Below are 18,961 nucleotides of genomic sequence, written 5' to 3' on the forward strand. Positions count from 1 at the left end.
TTCCTATCTGAACACACAACTAAATAAAATTATAAGGATCTTATTTTTAAGTGGACATATTTTTCTAGGCTATAAATAGCTCCTTCAAAGATTACGTAACCTCCTTTAAAAAACTTTAAGCATCTTCTCGTAAGAGAGACTTCAATCTGGGAGCTCCTAGAAAAATGTAAAACCCCACTAGTACCCCTCCAACTTATACCTGACTGACTGGTAAGAAAGCATGGTGTGACTATGCCAAAGCTGGCCAAAATAACTGTTCTAACTCTACTGTCAAATCCTAATACAGGGAACAAACATTTCCTAGTCTGTTTACTGGCTTTCACTATAGTAAGGCAAGAAAATGTACCAGAATGAATTTTAGAATTTAGAATACAATATTCTTACAAATTTTAAATAAAATATAAAGTAAATTTTAAAATAAGGCAAATGTAGGGCGCCTGGCTGGCTCGACTGGAGGAGCGTGCAATTCTTGATCTTGAGGTCATGAGTTTGAGCCCTATGTTGGGTATAGAGATTACAAAAAAAATTAAAACAAATTATAAAAAAGTAAAATAATGCAAATACAACTGGAACACAAAAGCTCTCCCAAAACTTTTCTTTAGGAAATACTGTGTTCACTGAATTAAGTTGAAAACTGGCAATGTTTTAAAAGTGTGAAACCTGTCACTTAAGTCTGAAGAATAACTGTTCTCAGTTTCTCCAAGGCTAGTCTATTATTCTCTATGAAATGAAAGCAAATGAGGCAATAGGCTTTTAGCACACCTTGACTGGAGGAATATGAACCTATATTCTGGATAAAGTCAACTCAGAACAATCTTACGGTATTTAAAATAAAACACCTAAATATACTAAAGGCAACCAAATGAATCCAAAACAATCAGACAGAGAAGTACTGGTATAAATTCAATTTTTCGATTCAGACACTCATCAATTTTGTTGCGGTTACCTTGGCATCATTATCCACATAACATGCCCTGTGTTTATAAAACTGGTATAAAAGTATTCAAGAAAAAGGGTGGTTTGGTGGAAAGAAGAAGTAAGAAATGTTAGGGACTTGCACATAACATTACTCTATCAAATTTTCTTCCCATAGCTTATTAGAAAGAAGACTATTAAGGCTACCATCACAGAAGCAATGAAAAAGGTGTTTCACAGACAGTCAACACAGCCTGGAAAGAACAGTTTTTCTGCCAGGTCACCTTATTCCTCGGTCTAATAACCGTTGCTTTCTAATTTGATATAATCATCACATTCTGGACCAGTGTGCTCATACCAAAACTGATCACCAAATAAACTGATAAACTTATCTTTTAGCATTTTCTTGAACAACCATTCTAAGAAACTTCCTTTCAGATAAAAAAATGTTCCTCAAAACTTATTGTGTACTCAAGAGCATATACATATCTTTTATTTATTTCTTTAAGTTTATTTATTTGAGAGAGAGAGAGGGCAGAAAGAGAAGGGAGAGAGAGAATCCCAAGCAGGCTCTGCGCTGTCAGCACAGAGCCTAACATGGGTCTCAATCTCACAATTTCAAGATCATGACCTGAGCCGAAACCAAGAGTTGGATGCTTAACTGACTGAGCCACCCAGGTGCCCCTACATATCTTTTATTAGGAAAGAGTATGAAGCTTTAAGCATAAAATTTAAGGAAGTTTACCAAGAAATAAATAATTTTTACAGCTAAAAATTTGGGGATATGTCTTATCCACCTACCATTGAACCCCTAGTAGTGTTTCTTAATCTTTATAACTTTACTTGCAACTCAAAGGGAGCTGATAAGAACACAGCTATTTTTAAGTAAAATAGCTATTTATTCAGCCTCTTGTCATGCCAAAATGTTTTGTGCATATACCACTATAATTAGCACACCCTCTGAAACAGGCAAAATTGTACATCAAATTATATTTCATGTTACCTGATTATATAAAAATGTAAAGTGAAAATGATTTATCAATTCCTTTTAACGTTACTAGTAAACAATTCAGCAGTAGATATGAGGCACAAAATCTTAGTAAAATATGACAGGAAGAGCAATAATGTAATTCTCACTTAACTTGTCATAATTTGTTATGAATATACAAAGACAAATTTCTAAAATGTTATATTTACTAAGATTCTGGCAATAGCTTTATGTAACAAGACACAGCATACCAGGCCTGCCACTCAACTTGTTTATGGTAAGACTCAGCTTCAATATGAAGCTGTTTGGAAAAAAAAAAAAAAAATTAGAAGTCTGCTTTTTTCTTTTTACATGCTAAGTATCTTGGCAAGTATGCCATTAAACACAGTATGGAATTTAAGATAGCAAGAATAAGGAGTTAATAAAAGCTAAACACTGCAGCCTAAACAAAATTCATACAAAAATAAAATAACTATCACTGGTTACATAAAATTTTCCTGACTGGTTAAAACTAACAGTATAAAACATGCATTTTATAATCTTTAGCTATCAAGTTCAAAAAGTACCAGTGTCTATTGGAAATGATTCCTCTCCAAAGCCAAAGTGTAGTCAAAATTAATTCAAATGTTATAACACATTCTAATGCTAAAAAACATTCAGTATTATTGAAGTGGAGGTAAATCCCAGAGCTTTTAGGGCTTTGTCGTGCTGCAAAAGGCTGTTACTCTGGTTCACTTAAAGCAGCAAATGACAAGAGTCCAAGGATGTCTAAGGGCAAGACTGCTGTACCAGCTCTGACCTCCCCATGAAGCATGGCTACTGTGTCCACAAAAATAGGATGTGTGAGGATAAAAGGCACGCTATTCTGCTAGCTAAAGAGATAGCAAACCACCCCCCCCCCAACCCTAAAAGCTCCTTCCCCGGGTAAATAAAAGTATATAAGGGGAAAAAATTAAAATACACTTATCTACAGAATAAGGATTTTGAAATATCAATGTAATCCCTATTTCCAAAATGTTAACTCGAGTCATCTGGTCATTTCTAATTACATCTTAATGATATATCCAGATTCGATTTCTGTTGATTTATCATTAGATACTTCAAGTCAAAAATATTAACTTTATCCCCAAATATCTTAACCACTAGCACAACTGCAATGTATTATCTCCCAGAGTTGTTAAGCACTGGAAGAGAAAAGACTGATGTTCAAGCAGCAGGCAACAATTATGGCCCTTTCACACAGAGGCATCCAAGTGGCTACTGAATAGTCCAGTAATAATTCTAAAAACAAGAAAATTCATGCATTTTAGTAATTATGTCATAATTTTCACAGTTGAGATTTCCTTAGACATTGCACTTTCTTTATAAAGGAATCCTGATTTTTCTCAATATTATGGCGAGTCGGGACTTGAACTAGCAGCCTTCTTTTTCTTCTTCTTACTGTGTTTCTTATGCTTCTTTTTCTTTTTTGTTTTTTCCTGTAAAGAGAGTTCCCTGTTAGACATTTCTACAGGAAAATATGCAAGTCTAAAACAACTTTACCATGGTACTTCTAAGCTACTATATAATTATTTCAAACAATCTACACAACCAAGTAAACTATTCGGAACATTTTTGGAAAAGTCTAAATAATTAATATCATGAGGACTAAGAGTGCTTGTTTTCAAAAAGATATGGAAAAATTCTTAAGTCATCAGCACATTAATGTAGTTTCTAAATAAAACTTTCTATAGAAAATAAATTCTATGAATAATCATATCAACTGCTGTATCTCATACTATATAATTTGTAAAGGCGAAGTAATTGTAGTTATTGCAAAGAAGTCCTCATATCACAGCAAAACACAACTGTTTTTATAAATGACAGTTTTTGGAAAAAATATATATTAAATCTGGTACTTTTTGGGTAAACAGGAACATAATTATTAGGTCCTGTCTTCACTGGTAACTATTTTAATTATTAAATTAACAACAACTAACTGGTACAAAATATTGATGTACAGTTGAAAAGTCTACTTAGCTTAGTAACTTTAATTTTTTAAAAAAGCTTTTATGTAAGCTCTATGCCCAGCATGGGGCTTCAACTCACAACCCCAAGATCAAGAGTCATACACTGTACCTGCAGAACCAGCCATGCATTCAGATGCTTACTTTTTAGACAAAAATGCCACTAAAGCCTAGAAAAAGTAGTCAACTCATGACTAGATAAAGACAGCTACAATTTTGTTGAACTCTGACTCTTGTGACTATTTCTGATGTAGAAGAGAAGGCAGAACTCTTAGAAACAGATACTTAGAAAAGTGGTATCAAATGAGAGACTAGTTGTTGCAAAAGAAAATAAAAAGCAAGAAAGGAAAAAAAAAAAAGCAAGAAAGGAGACGTGTAAAGACAGCAAAAGCAAAGCTTCCTATCATTTCTGAATCAATAAGAACTTTCCACAATCCCCCTGCCCCTCTCAAAGGTCTCTACCACTTAGCAGCCTTAAGCTAACTTTCATCATTCTCTTCATGAAAAGATCAAGTGCACAGGGAATTTTACAAAATTCCCTGTATTTGGCCCTTTAACGTTTTGGGTCTAGGTTGCTTTTTCATAAAAGCACAGTTGACTACTCTCTTTTTAAAATACTTTTCTTCGTGGCTTCCACAACACCTCAATCTGCTGCTTTCTTCTACTGCAAAGACCCTTTCACCTCCCGTGCTTGTTCTTATTCCTCTGCTTGACCTTTCAGGACCTCCTTCCTTTTCCACATGCTCTCTCAGTCTCCCATGCTTTAAATAGTACTTACATACCAAATCTTCCTATCTAGTCCTTGCTCTGAACTCAAGACTGTGAGTTCTTCCTGGATACCTAACAAGTGTATCTAAAATTACCATAAAAATGTTAATTTTTCTCTCCAAATTCTCTTAGCTATCTTAGTAAATGGCACCTCTATTAAGGCAAAGAAACTAAGCTGCGGTTGGCTCTACTCTGTCTTAACTCCACTCTCTACATCCAAAGCAGCAAGTAAGCCCTACCATCTAAGTCCAAAAACATAACTCAAATCCATCACACCAGTCCATCCTCACTACTACCACTGTGATACGAACACCATTCCTCACCTCTCTCTACTCCATCTCTGCCACAGTATTTTAAAAATGTAAAGTTGATTTAGGTCACTTCTTTGTTAAAAACACTCAAAATAGCTTCCCAAAGCATTCTGATTAAAACTGAAACACCTGGCTACGTGACATGGCCTCTGCTTACTTCCCAACCTCACTGTATGCAATTCCTCTTCATCTACTAGGTGTAAGCCATGCTTACTCTTTCCATTCTTCAAACAAATCAAGCTCATTCCTACCACAGGTCCTCAGCTCTTCTCTCTGTTTAGGATATTCTTCTTTTGACCTTCACATGGTTGGTTCTTTCTTGTAAATCCTATTTCAGCTTAATTTTACTTCCTCAAAAAGGCTTTCCTTCCCCAAAGTCACTTTCTTACATATCATCCTCTTATCCATCTTGTATTCCATTATAGCAACACTACTAACACCAATAGTGCCTGCATAGAGATGCTTAATAAACATATGCTAGCTGAATGCACGAAAACAGTGTGGTATGCAAGTACAAATTAGAACTATCCTAAATTAACTATTATGTCTTAGTTAATCTGAACCAAAGACCAAAGCAGTTTTCACTCAAATTATATTCCCATTCAGAAAAAAAAGTCTCTTAAATATCGCCTTGGTCATGAAGTACAGTAAATGTTACTTCTGAGTCATATATTCCCAGGTGATTCTTTCTACCAGAAAAAGACCCTCATTTAAGAGTGAGGGAAATTCCGGGAAAGGGAAGCTAACCCTCAAACCTACAAAAGATGCTGTTCTCATTTTTCTTCTACCTCTCCCTAAGAAAATATTTTCAAAGGCAATCACCCATGCTTATACTGAGTGCTCCTAAATTAACGATATGGTCTGCAATTACTCTTTGATAATCTGTTATCTACTTTCCCCAGGTTGGTCTGCTTCTCATTTGAATATCACTTCCATTTTCTTTATTCTCCTCTTCCTTCTTTCTCCTTTTATACTTCTCAATTTGCATAATAGCAGAGCTGGCTTTAGAAACAATCAAAAGAATCATCTTTATTAGTGAATTATTTATGTTGTCACATTATTTATTGCGTCCTGTGCTTAGAGGGTTTTTCTGTTGTTATATAAGGTTTGGCTGATCTGAAAGTAACTTCTATTGAAGATGAGGGAATCACCATACTTAAATCTCATATTTCATATTACAGCTTAAGAAAATCAAAAAAAGTTTGAGTTTTTATTTCTAACAGCACTGAATATGGAATAAAATAAAATGAAATGCTGAATAAAACACTGAAATGGAAACAGGACACGTTTACTACTAGGATACTCTTCCTTTCTCCTAAGCCAATTTAACTTGCTTTAACCCATTAAGTAAAGCTGAATACCACATTTTTCCCAATAAATATTTAGGCCCAGTAAATGAAGTCATGCTTTATAAGGATTCATTTTATCTTAACAAAAAGAACCACACTATTGTCATGTAAAAAATTTAAATGATACTTGCTATTACTTTTTCTCGTTCCTCACTGCTTTTCTTCTTTTTTGCTCGTACCTAAAAAGTTTGAATTTTTGTTGAGAAGACAAATATGTAACTTGCACTCAAGACATTTTTTTAAAATTTATATGTAAAAACCATTTTGACAATCAAATGGCATTTTAAATGCCTTCTTATACCTTAAATCCCTGTTTGCACATCCCAGAAATGCAGATATCATATAAACAAAGGGAAGACTGTATTTTGTTTCATTCATCCAGAGCTTTACTGAGTTTTGGAAAATGCATTGATGACAATGTTACTTTAGAGTTTTTGAAGGGCTTATGTAATGTACGTGCTACAGCTTGGATTTTGTTACGTCTTAAGATTTTATGTATTCTGGTATTATCACACTCAGCATTTATGCACTGAAATAAAATTTAGTAAAATTATACATTAATATTTTCTTATATATTAAAAAAAATATGTTAGGGGATATTAATATAAAATGTGTAGATCAGATCTGTAATACATACATATATGCTGCCAATTTCAATTCAATTCATTTCAATTTCATTTCAGGGGGGTATTACAAAATACTATTACAAAAGGGGAGCAATAGGCCCTATTTTACAAATGAGGAAACAAAATCCAAGAGAAAAACACTTTAAAGATGGTAACTTACAGACCTAAAATTATCTAACAAAATCCAAGATAGGAGTATCAGAGCTGAAAAGGACCATAGTATAGAGACTACCTAATTCTCCTCTCAACCTTATAGATAGGAAAAAAGATCACAGCAACATTTCTGCTCTATCTCATCACTGTTCTACTTCTTAAATAGTAGTAGTTCCAAATAAAAACAAGGGAATGCTAGGTTTCAATACACTACACATCAAACAGCATCTTTCACGTAATCAAAATAGCAGTATAGTAAAAAGTAAATATTAGAAGAATAAAATAAAATAGGGGCGCCTGGGCGGCTGAGTCAGTTGAGTGTCCAACTTCAGCTCAAGTCATGATCTCATGGTTCATGAGTTCAAGCCCCACACTGGGCTCGCTGCTGTCGGTGCGAAGCCTGCTTCAGATCCTCTCTTCCCCTCCCTCTGCCCTCCCCATCTTGTGCTCTCTCAAAAATAAACAAACATTAAAAAATAGCTCAGAATAGATATTTGTAAATACGGTTAATTATAATATTAGCTATATAATTAATTATCTTCTAGGAAATGAAAAACTCGTTCTGAAACAGAACTTCCATTTCTTTTTCATAGCACACTTACTAGAGAAGTGAGTAAATCAAATATTCATGACGTATTTCTTTTAACTAATTTCTTTTATTAAAATCAAGTAACTGAACAATTATTTTTATATTTCAGAGAGAGAGAGAGAGAGAGAGCGAGAGAGAGAGAGAGAGCAAGCATGCACATGATGGGGGGAGAATGGCAGAGGGAGAGAATCTTAAGCAGGTTCCCTGTCAGTGCGGAGTCAGATGTGGGGCTCAATCTCATGACCCTGGGATTGTGACCTGAGCTGAAATCAAGAGGTGGACACTTAACCAACTAGACCACCCAGGCACCCCAAAATCAAATAACATTTTCAAGTGAAGAAAATGGATTTGATCATATACTTACTTCTTCAATGTAATCTGATTCTGATAAGGACTCAGATGATAAAGGTTTATCTTCAGGATACATCTTTCTTTTTTTGCTGAGTCCTTTAATGTCCTATGAAAAATAAATACATGTATGTTGACTCAAAAAGATGTAATGCTATGCCACACAAATTCGCTTCTAAGTTCTATTTAACAATTCCTCCAATTATCACAAAAATTACCTATTTTCATTTTAGAAATGTCTAAAATTGATGACATTCACCAGTATTCAGTCTTTAACCCCAATAAAATAATGCTTTTATTACATAACCCTAAAAGACATAACTACATGTCCTTTTAGATGTAATATCCTCATTTTTTTCCTTTTTTTTAAAAGTTAATTTATTTTTGAGAGAGAACATGAGTGGGGGAAGGACGAGAGAAAGGGAGACAGAGGATCTGAAGCAGGCTCTGCACTGACAGAACAGCCTCTGACATGGGGCTTGAACTCACAACCATGATATCATGACCTGAGCCGAAGTCAGACACTCAATCGACTGAACCACCCAAGCGCCTTTTTTTAAAAAAATATTTGTTAATTTAAGTAATCTCTACACCCAACGTGGAGCTCAAACTCATGGCCCTGAGATCAAAAGACACATGCTCTTCTGACTGAGCCAGGCAGGCACCCCTCTTATTTTAATTATAAATGACAGAATTATAAAAACTCATAAGAAACCATACAGGTGGCATAAGATTTAAGTCCCTTGTATTTGGATTGTTTTGTTTCTACCCAGTGTTGGATCAGAAAAGCCTAGTGCTACACACACACACACACACACACACACACACACACACACACCAAAGGGTAATCATGATAATTGAAAAAGATCTCTACACAGTATAAATTACTTTAGTATGTTCCCAGTGTTAAATTCATATTAAAAAAATCTTCATCTCTAAGTATTCTTAATGATGAGAAAATGTGTAACTCTGGGGAAGAAGAAAGACTGAAGGAGTTATTAGACACTTAAAAATATACACTCTGAGGAATAAAAAATTTCAAAAACATCTGATGTACAGCAAAATGTTAAGATTTATTAAAGCTTCATAGTGGATATGCAGGTTGTCATTTTATTATTTTCCATATACTCTTCCTGTATGTCTGACTAGTTCGTAACAATAAAAAAACTACAATGGAAAAAATGAGCACTACTGAATCATATAGAAAAAAACCACGAAACTATATAGCATGGACCCAATTTTGAAGATTATTGGACAAAAATAAATCACATAGAAAATAAGCTAACAGTGATGATCTGTGTTATATTACAGGTGATTTAATTTTGTTTCTGCAAACAGCTTATTATTTTGGTAGAAATGATAAATGCTCACTGTAAGAAAATTCACCTGAAGCCCAGTACCAGGCATTAAACATCATGAAGATTTTTGGAAACAGCTCTCTGTGTGTACATTTACTATTTTACATAAATTCTTGTTTAGAACCTGCTCTTCTCACCCAATAGTACCTTTTCATGCAACGACATTGTCATTTATGGCTGCCTTTGACATTCATTGACAGCATATGCCAGAATTTACTTAACCCATCTCTTTTTGGAGGGCAGGCATACATATGGGTTCTTTGCTATTAAAAACAAAGTTGAGGGGCGCCTGGGTGGCTCAGGTCATGATCTCACGGTTTGTGAGTTCAAACCCGCGTCAGGCTCTGTGCTGACAGCTCAGAGCCTGGAGCCTGTTTCAGATTCTGTGTCTCCCTCTCTCTCTGATCCTCCTCTGTTCATGCGGTCTCTCCCTGTCTCAAAATAAATAAATAAATATTAAAAAAAAAATTAAAAAAAAAAAAGTTGAGGGGCACCTGGGGGCACCTTAGGATTCTCTCTTTCTACCTCTCACTCTGACTTTCCCCTGCTTGTGCTCTCTCTCTCTCTCTCCAAATAAACAAACAAAATAAATAAACTTTAATAAATAAATAAGTAATAAAAACAAACTTGAGGGGCACCTGGATGGCTCAGTCAGTTAAGCATCCGACCCTTGGTTTCGGCTCAGGTCATGATCTCATGGTTCGTGGGATCGAGCCCCGCATTGAGCCCTGCGCTGACAGCACGGAGCCCGCCTGGGATTCTCTCTCTCTCCCTCCCTCGCACTTCCTCGCTCTCTATTTCAAAATAAATAAATAAACTTAAAAAATAACAAAAACAAAGTTGAAATACAGTAAAGGGTGCGTGAGTACAAAATCTTTACCTAATAACAATGTTTAAATGAAAGACCAAAGTAGCCTTCACCCAAATGATTTGCTCATTCTCCCACCACCACCCCTCAATCATTTATTTCACTCATTTATGAATCACACTTTACCAAGAAGCCTCCTTATCGGGCTCTTTTATCAATCATATTAATCTCAGATAATTGGAATACAGTCGTATTTTAAGAAATGCCTAAACATGAATTTTACCACTTTTTCTGTGTATATAAGGTATTTGTTTCTGCCTTTGCTTCCACAGCAAATATAAAGTATCATTTTTTAATTACGAAGTTTTAAATTATGTATTCCTAGTTTTTACTAAGTTTGTTCATTATATTTAAACTTTGTTCATGGTTTACTTTTTTGTGATCTTTGTCATTCAGAATTAGAATTATCTGGTCAAAAGTTTTGAGTTTTGAGTCATGGGCCTTCTCCACCCCAATACCATATTCTCCATGGTCTTTCTCCAGTTATACTTTCAGACTTAAAACAGACATATTTGGGATTTATCTGGCCTTAAGGAGTGCCCAGCTTTATATTTTCCAAACGGACAATCATTTTGTCCCAAGAAAAGCCACTTGTATCATATATTAAGTTCCACAAATACTTACAAAGTTTTACTTGGGCTCCAGACTGTTCCCTCCTCCCCCAACTGTTAGTTCCATTTTATCCACTGTTTTTTGTTGTTGTTGTTGTTGTTTTCTATTCCTGTACCATACCACACTATTTTTTAACCAAAGCATTAATGTCTAATAGGGTAGCTCATACCCAGGAAAATTTACTGAATCTTCATCTTCATGTGCTTCTCTGAATAGATTTGCATATTTTCTTCAAGTAAGTTCTGATCAATTTTTTAAAAATTTCCTATATAGTCTTGTTACTATTAGAAACAGAATATTCCTTCTATTATTAGGTATCATATTCCATTTTTGTAACAATTTAAAAACGAGCTGAAAACAATGACTGATATATGACTTGAAATCACACCCTTTTTTATAACACTATGCTAACTATACTGGAATTAAAATGAAAACTCTAAAAACAAAGAATATTGCCTAAGGGAAAAAATTACACCCTTTTTATGATTATAACAGTCACTCTAAACAATATTAAGAGAAGCCATGGACCCCAAAATGTTCATCATGTATATGAAAAATGAGTAATATCTAAAATATGAAACTCCTATGAGTCATAAAAACAAAAAACCAACAGAAAAGTAGGCAAAGACTATGAATAGGCAATTCACAGAAAATGGTATCTGAATGGCTAATAAGCAAATGAAGAGGCTAAACCATCTTCACATATTAAATTGGCAAAAAGAAATTTCATAGTGTTGACCATCACGTATGTGGAACAAGGGTACGGTCAATACATTACTAGCAGGACACAAATTAATGAGCATTTGGGTGGGCAAAATTTAGACAAGTTAAATGTATGAACATCTTTGAACCTAGAAATTATAGTCCCAGGTATATCTTATTTATTTCCTTTTTCCCCAGGTGTGTCTTAGAAAAGTAATGATAACTTGTGGAAAAGGAAAAATGGATAAGAAATAGTCACTGCAGCACTGTTTGCATTACTGAAAAATGAAAACAGCTAGATGTCCCAAAAACAGAAGAATAGAGAAACAAGAGCGCCTGAATCGCTCAGCTGGTTGAGTGTCCGACTCTTGATTTCGGCTCAGGCCATGATCCCAGGGGGTCATGAGATCAAGCCCTGAATCAGGCTCTGCACTGAGCATGGAGCCTGGCTTGAGTTTCTTTCTCCTTCTGTCCCTCTCCCCTGCTCATGCTCTCTAAAACATAAAAATAATTTAAAAAAGGAATGGAGAAATAAATTATGGCACATTAATATAACAGAATACTATAAGCAAAAGGACTTGAGGGCATCAACAAGGATAAATGTCCACAGCAATGCTGAATGAAAAAAGTAGGTGCCAGAAGGAAACATGATACCATTTTGAAAATGCAAAATATCTAATGCTATTTAAGAACATATACTTATGCAATAAAAGTGTATAAATGTGGATGGGAAAAATTCACATTAATTTCAGAAACAGCTGCCTCTAAGGAAGGAGAGGGTGTCTTGTACTTTTTCTTTTTTTTAATGTTTATTTATTTGTGAGAGACAGACAAGAGTGTGAGTGGGGGAGGGGCAGAGAGAGAGGGAGACACAGAATCTGAAGCAGGCTCCAGGCTCTGAGCTGTCAGCACAGAGCCTGACGCGGGGCTCGAACTCACAAACCGTGAGATCATGACCTGAGCCGAAGTCAGACGCTCAACTGACTGAGCCACCAAGGCACCCTGTACTTTTTCTTTAATAAAACCAGACCTGAAGCAACTATGACAAAATGTAAATCATTTGCCAACTCCAGCTGATATGTATATGGGTATTTGTTTATTGTATTATTTGTCTTTTACTCTGTAAAAACACATTATTACTCCGTACCTTATACTGAAGTACAAAATCACAATGCAGTTGTTTTAGTATTTCATGTTTGTATACTACCAGTTTTTAGTTTCACACGTGTATTTAAAAAAATTTTTTTAATGTTTATTCATTTTTGAGACAGGGAGAAACAGATGGTAAGTCGGGGAGGGGCAGAGAGAGGGAGACACAGAATCCCAATCAGACTCCAGGCTCTGAGCTGTCAGCACAGAGCCCGACATAGGGCTTGAACCTATGAACCATGAGATCATGACCTGAGCCGGTCACTTAACTGACTGAGCCACCCAGGCGCCCCTAACACATATATCTTTTTAAATATGAAAGGTACTACTTATTCTATAATGATTTAGAAAATCAGGAATTAATGTCGAATTACATCATATCCCTTTGGCAATTACGGTTTCTTTCATTTGGGCAGTTACTACAATATGGCAAATTGTATTAATAAAGTTCTTATCTTTGAATTCTTCAAATTAACCCATTTTGATCATGATGGCTTTTTTTTAGTGTCTAAATGGGTTTTTTTATTTGCAAATTGATATTAAAACCATTACTAAGTATATATCCAAGATCAGTAAAAATATATGTCCACACAGAAACTTGTACATACATGTTTACAACAGCATAAGGTAGAAACAACTTAAATATCAACAGACAAATGGATAAACAAATTGTGGCATACACACACAGTGGAATATTAATCATCCATAAAAAGGAATGAAGTATTGATACATGCTACCACTTGGGATGAACCTTGAAAACCTTACACTAAGTGAAAGAAGCCAGACACAAAAAGCAATACATTGTGTGACTGCTTTTAAATGATATACTCAGAGGGGAAGGGACCTGGACCTGTCCTGAGTCTATGTCATCCTCTGTGATCCACAGAGTGTCCCTGTCAAGATCTAGCCCTGGAAGTTATAAGAGAATTGTTCTTCAACCTGCCCCGGTAAAGTTAAGCTTCACTTGACTTCACTACAAGCTACCAGCTGTAGCCCCAGTGACCAGCACAGCTGGCAGGGGTTTGGCACACCCAGCCCTTGGTGCTGCCTGAAAGCTTCTGTTGAAGCTCTTCCATGTGGAACTGAAATCACCTACTTGCTGAGTGGTTCTCACTAAAAAATCAGGCCTAAGCTAAACAGTCTACAAAAGAATATCAGTGTTTTACTCCAAAAAATGTAGGAGAAGAAGCAGTGTTTGAGGGTTTAATGCTAAGTTTTACCTGTCCTTAAATCTGTAGAATATGCTATGTTAATGCTACCTTATATTTGTATCAGAGTTAACAAAAAGTAACTGGCTTTCCAAAGTGTAATACTATTGAATTTGTAAACAAACAGAAAACAAATACAAAGGATAATTTGTCTTATACATTCAATTCGTAAATAGCAAGGACTGTTTTAATTCTAATAAATTCCATTTATTTTAATGTAAATACAAGTGATACACTTATTAAAGTTCCTACTTTTTTTAAAAAAGATTTTATTTTTAAGTAATCTCTACACCCAACATGGAGCTCAAGCCTACAACCCCAAGATCAAGAGTCACATGCTCTACTAACTGAGCCAGCCAGGTGTCCATGAAGTTCCACTTTTGATTCAACAAAACAAAACAAAACAAAACAAAACACAAAACAGAATAGAACAAAGATATATCCAGAATATATAAATCTAGAGATGGAAAGCAGAACAGAAGTTACTAGGGGAAGGGGGAAAGGGAGAATGGTAATTAGTTAATGAGTATGGGTTGTTTTTGAGGGGGTAATGAAAACGTTTTTAAACTACAGAGGTGGTCATTGCACAACACTGTATATACACAATATTCCTCCAAATTGTAATTTTACAATGTTTAATAGCATATTATGTGAATTACACCCCAATTTAAAAAATATGTTTAAAAAGACTGAATAAAATATAATGACACTGATCTGTAGTTTTCTTTCATTAGTAACTGCTTCCTTTAGGTTTTTATTACTAAGAACCAGAAAAAGATTTTTAATTGTACATCAGAAACACAGGAATAAACTTGCATTATTTATAGTTAAGTATAAATAAAAATAAAATATCCATAGTAGTAAAAAGATTTTTCAAAACTTATCTACGATGTATTCAATTTGAAACAGAACTCCAGGTTCTGTAATTAAAAAGTCTTTTTTTTTAACTTTTTAAAAAAAGTTTATGTATTTATTTTGAGAGAAAAAGAGACAGAATGTGAGCAGGGGAGAGGCGGGGGAGGGAGGAAGAGTGGGAGAGAGTGATGGAGGGAGGGAGGGAGAGGGAGGGAGAGGGAGGGAGAGGGAGAGAGACATGCAGCACACATGTGCGCGCCAGAGAATCCCAAGCAGGCTCCACGCTGTTAGTGCAAAGCTAGCTTCCAATCCTGTCTTCCTCTCTCTCTCTGCCCCTCCCCCGCTCACACTCTGCCTTTCTCAAAATATAAACATTTAAAAAATAAATAAAATAAAATGACTTGAAGAAACAAAGGAAATATTTAATCTCCATCATTTTGAATTTTTAATCTGAGATAATAATCTGTACAAACTCAAACTCTGCAGGAATACTTTTGTGATCTTTTAACCTTCAATTATGAATTCAATAAATGATTTCCTTAAATCAGCGAGAAATGCTATAAAAACAAAATAAATAAATCTCTTTAAGTTAAAAGGGAGAACATATTGTCAATTTTTTGAAGTAAATGAAGTATTGTATGACAGACTAAAGGCAATGTAAAATTATAATTACCTTGTCTTTCTCAGTTGCATCCTTTGACTTCTTTTTCTTTTTTAAACTATCCTAAACACACAAACATATATATATATATCAATTTTAAATTTAAAAGATACAGCATAATAGTATAAGGACAAAAATACCAAAACAGTGATTTGCTCTATGATTCACTCAATTTATTATATAAACTGGAAAAAGTTTACTTCAACACCAGAATTTTATTCTGAAAATGTAGGAGGAACGTTATGTTGTGTATATATGTGCCTGTAAGGAAATGGGCATTCTTCATTTATCTAGCTACATATCAAATCTAGGTATACCTCAAATGACAGATTATCTATAATAACCACCTAGTTTATTTAAAAAATAAGACTTAATGCCATCTGCCTATTTTTGCCCGTGGTGGTCATATGCATGGGAGTTCTAATTCACACTGAGTGTGGACGTCCACCAATCTCATTTTCCTACTCTCCTCGTAAGGAGGAGAGGCTAGAATTTCTTTCTTTTGATTGTTTCAGTTCTAGCCATTAACCTCCCTGAGCCTTCCTTATCCAAAAAGTGGATGAGGATTGAGTTAAAATGTCAAGTGCTTAGAACTATGCCTAACACAGAGGAGGCACTTGGACAAATATTAGCTATCATTATCATGAGACTAAGTCTTCAGTCTTAAAAGACAAAAAGAAAACCAGTGTTTACTGAATACTTTCTGGATGCCAGGAATTTTGTCAAAAGAAATGACACTAGGACTAGTAGAGATCTGCCACAAAACCAGACAGTTGCTTTGTTTTTCTGAGACCCTAGGTTAGTGTTTGTCAAATTGTGGTCCGAGGACACCCCTATATCAGAATCATAGAGAACATCTATTAAAAATGTAGACTTCTGAGCCTAATCAGATTTACTGAATCATACTCTCTGGCGATGAGGCCCAGGAATCTACACTTTTATTACAACTTGCATGTATTCCTTATTATCACAAATGTCTGAGAGCCAATGCCAATTATGTTTCACAATTCTGGACAGTACAGAGCAGATTTAGGAATAGGATACTGGACCAGATAGTACAGTATGTTTTTTTCTCTAAACTCTGACTTCTTTATGAAAATGGAAAAAATAGTATCTGTCACATTTATCATAAAGCTATCATGGAAATGTTGAGAGATGGAGACATGTGGAAGTACTTAGAGAACAACTGAAAACCATATGTAAGATATTAAGTATATCAATTAAATGGCACAGACCATCAAAGTACAAAAAAAATAGTATCTCATTTCCAAACTGAGAGCAATTTAAGATAGGATGACTTAAAAGAAGCTAATTAAATGTGGTTTGCTATCCAAAATGCTGCTAATTTAAGTAATTTTACCTTACTGTCCGATTCAGTTTCTGACATGGAGCTTTCAGAAGATTTATGTGAACGATTCTTCTTTTTCTTTTTTCTTTTTCCTTGTTTTTTATCCTATATAAAACATTTTTACAAACATTTGCTTTGTTTCAAAAATATAATTGATGCATTTTATTAACATAAAAACTTTATCCATGAAAGAACCAAGTTGTAAATACATGTTTTACTTAACAGTATTTTTAAAGTAAACTTTATGCCCAATGTGGGGCTTGAGCTCCTGAGCCTGAGATCAAGAGTCACATACTCTACCGAATGAGCCAACCAAGCACCCCCTTAATAATTGTGTAAAGTATAACCTATACTAACCTTCCTGTTTTATAAAAAAAAGTCAAGTAATTTGAGTCACACGTACCCTCTAGCTTCTAGTCAGATAGCATTTTAGATTTTTAAACTGTATTTCTTCTCTGATATTTTTAAGTGAATAAGATAAATTTAGGAATATAAAAAAATATGTTAATATTTAAGTATCTAGCTGTTCATTCCTGTCAGTGCTCTCGGTTATGGATAATTAACCAAAACCTGCAAGTCAACATTTCTAAAATATTACATAATGGATTTCCTCTTGTCATTAAATAAATTAGAGATTATTATTTCATGAGCCATCACAGGCAAACCTTACCTCATCTTCAGAATCCGAAGAACTGCTGGAAGAATCAGAGCTTGATGAAGAAGAAGATGAATACTTGACCAAGCACAAAACAATTAAAGCTTGTGAGATGCAGGAATTTTTTTATTACTAAGTCTTTCAAATACTTAACAAAATCAATCTAGTGGCTGAGAAACAGATGCTGTATTATTCTGAAGACTTAAACATTAAAAAGTGAAATGTCACACGCCCTTACACACACACACACACACACACACACACACACACACACGAAAAAGGCTCAACAAAGTAACAGATATGGCAATGGTAGTCAATTTTCCCCTTTCCCTCCCTGATAGCAACAGAGGAGTTACTACTAGGTTATAAGGCAGGTGGTGCCTTTCTTTATATTGCTAATAGAACAAAATCACCCATATCTACCAAAGGACCTCCAGGCTCCTTGACTCATCTACAGTCAGCATACAGGTTGTATAAATTATCTTACTTTTCTTGTAAGCTCTTAATCGTAACATTTAGAAAAATGGAAAACTTTTGCTCACCCTACCAGATTTCTTCTTTTCTTTTTTCTTTCTCTAAAAACAAACAAATAAAAGTACAAATCTAAATAAGCTGATATGAGTTTTTAATATTATACTGATACTAGTACACCCAACTGTGATATTAAAAACAACATTAAACTCTTACCTGCTTTTTTTTGGATGAGCTCTCACTTCCACTTAATAATTTCTCCCTGTGTTTTTCTAGTTCTTTCTTCCAGTTCTGCAAAAAGGTTATGAACAACATCAAAGGCTATCTATCCCCTTCTAACACACCTGATATAGACAGCTACTACTTCCTTCCCTCTATCCTCTATTACCTCTCACCATCTCAGCCTCTAAGAACAGGGAAAAGGTATTCCAGGTGCCAGAACCCTGTCACCAAAGAATCCTCTAAAAGCTCTTTATTAAGGGGGATATTAAAGAGTGGGAGCTCTCCAGTGCATATTGAGAAGAGGAGTAGGTATTATCACTGAGGCTGACAACTTTTTTCTTTTTTACAAAAAAAAAAAAAAGAGTTAGATTCTCTCTCCAGACAGTAAAAACTGAATTAATCTATATTGTACCTGAAATACTACATACATGTTTGTGACCAAAACAGGCAAACATCATGGAAAACTCAGAGCAATATGGGGCCATGGGGGCAGGGGAAGATAAAGGGAAGAACCCAGATGACCTAAATTACTGTAAGATGATTTTCCACTTTTTAACTTTTTGCTCTTTTTATTTTAAAGAAATCGTGCATTTATATACAAACCTGTATTCAATGTACAGGGCGCCCTTAAACCTAAAAACCATGCCCGACCCCTGATTTGTTAAAAAATTATTTCATATTTCTTTTTCTGTTTTTAATGTTTTATTTTATTTTTGACAGAGAGAGACAGAGCATGAGCGGGGGGAGGGGCAGAGAGAGAGGGAGACACAGAATCCGAAGCAGGCTCCAGGCTCTGAGC

At 34.9% G+C, this 18,961-nt stretch overlaps 1 protein-coding gene across 6 annotated transcripts in view; it reads right to left on the reverse strand.

Annotated features, from left to right (window-relative positions):
- Positions 1 to 1,886: 1,886 nt before the first annotated feature.
- LOC125917240 (protein FAM133B) overlaps positions 1,887 to 18,961 on the reverse strand; it is a 30,071-nt gene continuing 12,996 nt past the window's right edge. For 2 of the 6 annotated variants that reach the window (XM_049623486.1, XM_049623488.1), the window contains exons 4-11: positions 18,157 to 18,231; positions 18,012 to 18,044; positions 17,485 to 17,547; positions 16,827 to 16,919; positions 15,479 to 15,529; positions 8,070 to 8,162; positions 6,469 to 6,516; positions 1,887 to 3,381 (exon numbers count right to left, since the gene is read on the reverse strand). In XM_049623486.1, the coding sequence (XP_049479443.1) occupies positions 3,295 to 3,381; positions 6,469 to 6,516; positions 8,070 to 8,162; positions 15,479 to 15,529; positions 16,827 to 16,919; positions 17,485 to 17,547; positions 18,012 to 18,044; positions 18,157 to 18,231 (543 nt within the window). In that variant the 3' untranslated portion in view covers positions 1,887 to 3,294. Of the gene's footprint in view, positions 3,382 to 6,468; positions 6,517 to 8,069; positions 8,163 to 10,049; positions 10,206 to 15,478; positions 15,530 to 16,826; positions 16,920 to 17,484; positions 17,548 to 18,011; positions 18,045 to 18,156; positions 18,232 to 18,961 lie in introns of those variants that run through there. The other 4 variants (XM_049623487.1, XM_049623490.1, XM_049623489.1 and 1 more) reach the window with 4 other exon arrangements.

The sequence above is a fragment of the Panthera uncia genome, unplaced genomic scaffold, assembly GCF_023721935.1.
Source record: "Panthera uncia isolate 11264 unplaced genomic scaffold, Puncia_PCG_1.0 HiC_scaffold_161, whole genome shotgun sequence".
NCBI lineage: Eukaryota > Metazoa > Chordata > Mammalia > Carnivora > Felidae > Panthera > Panthera uncia.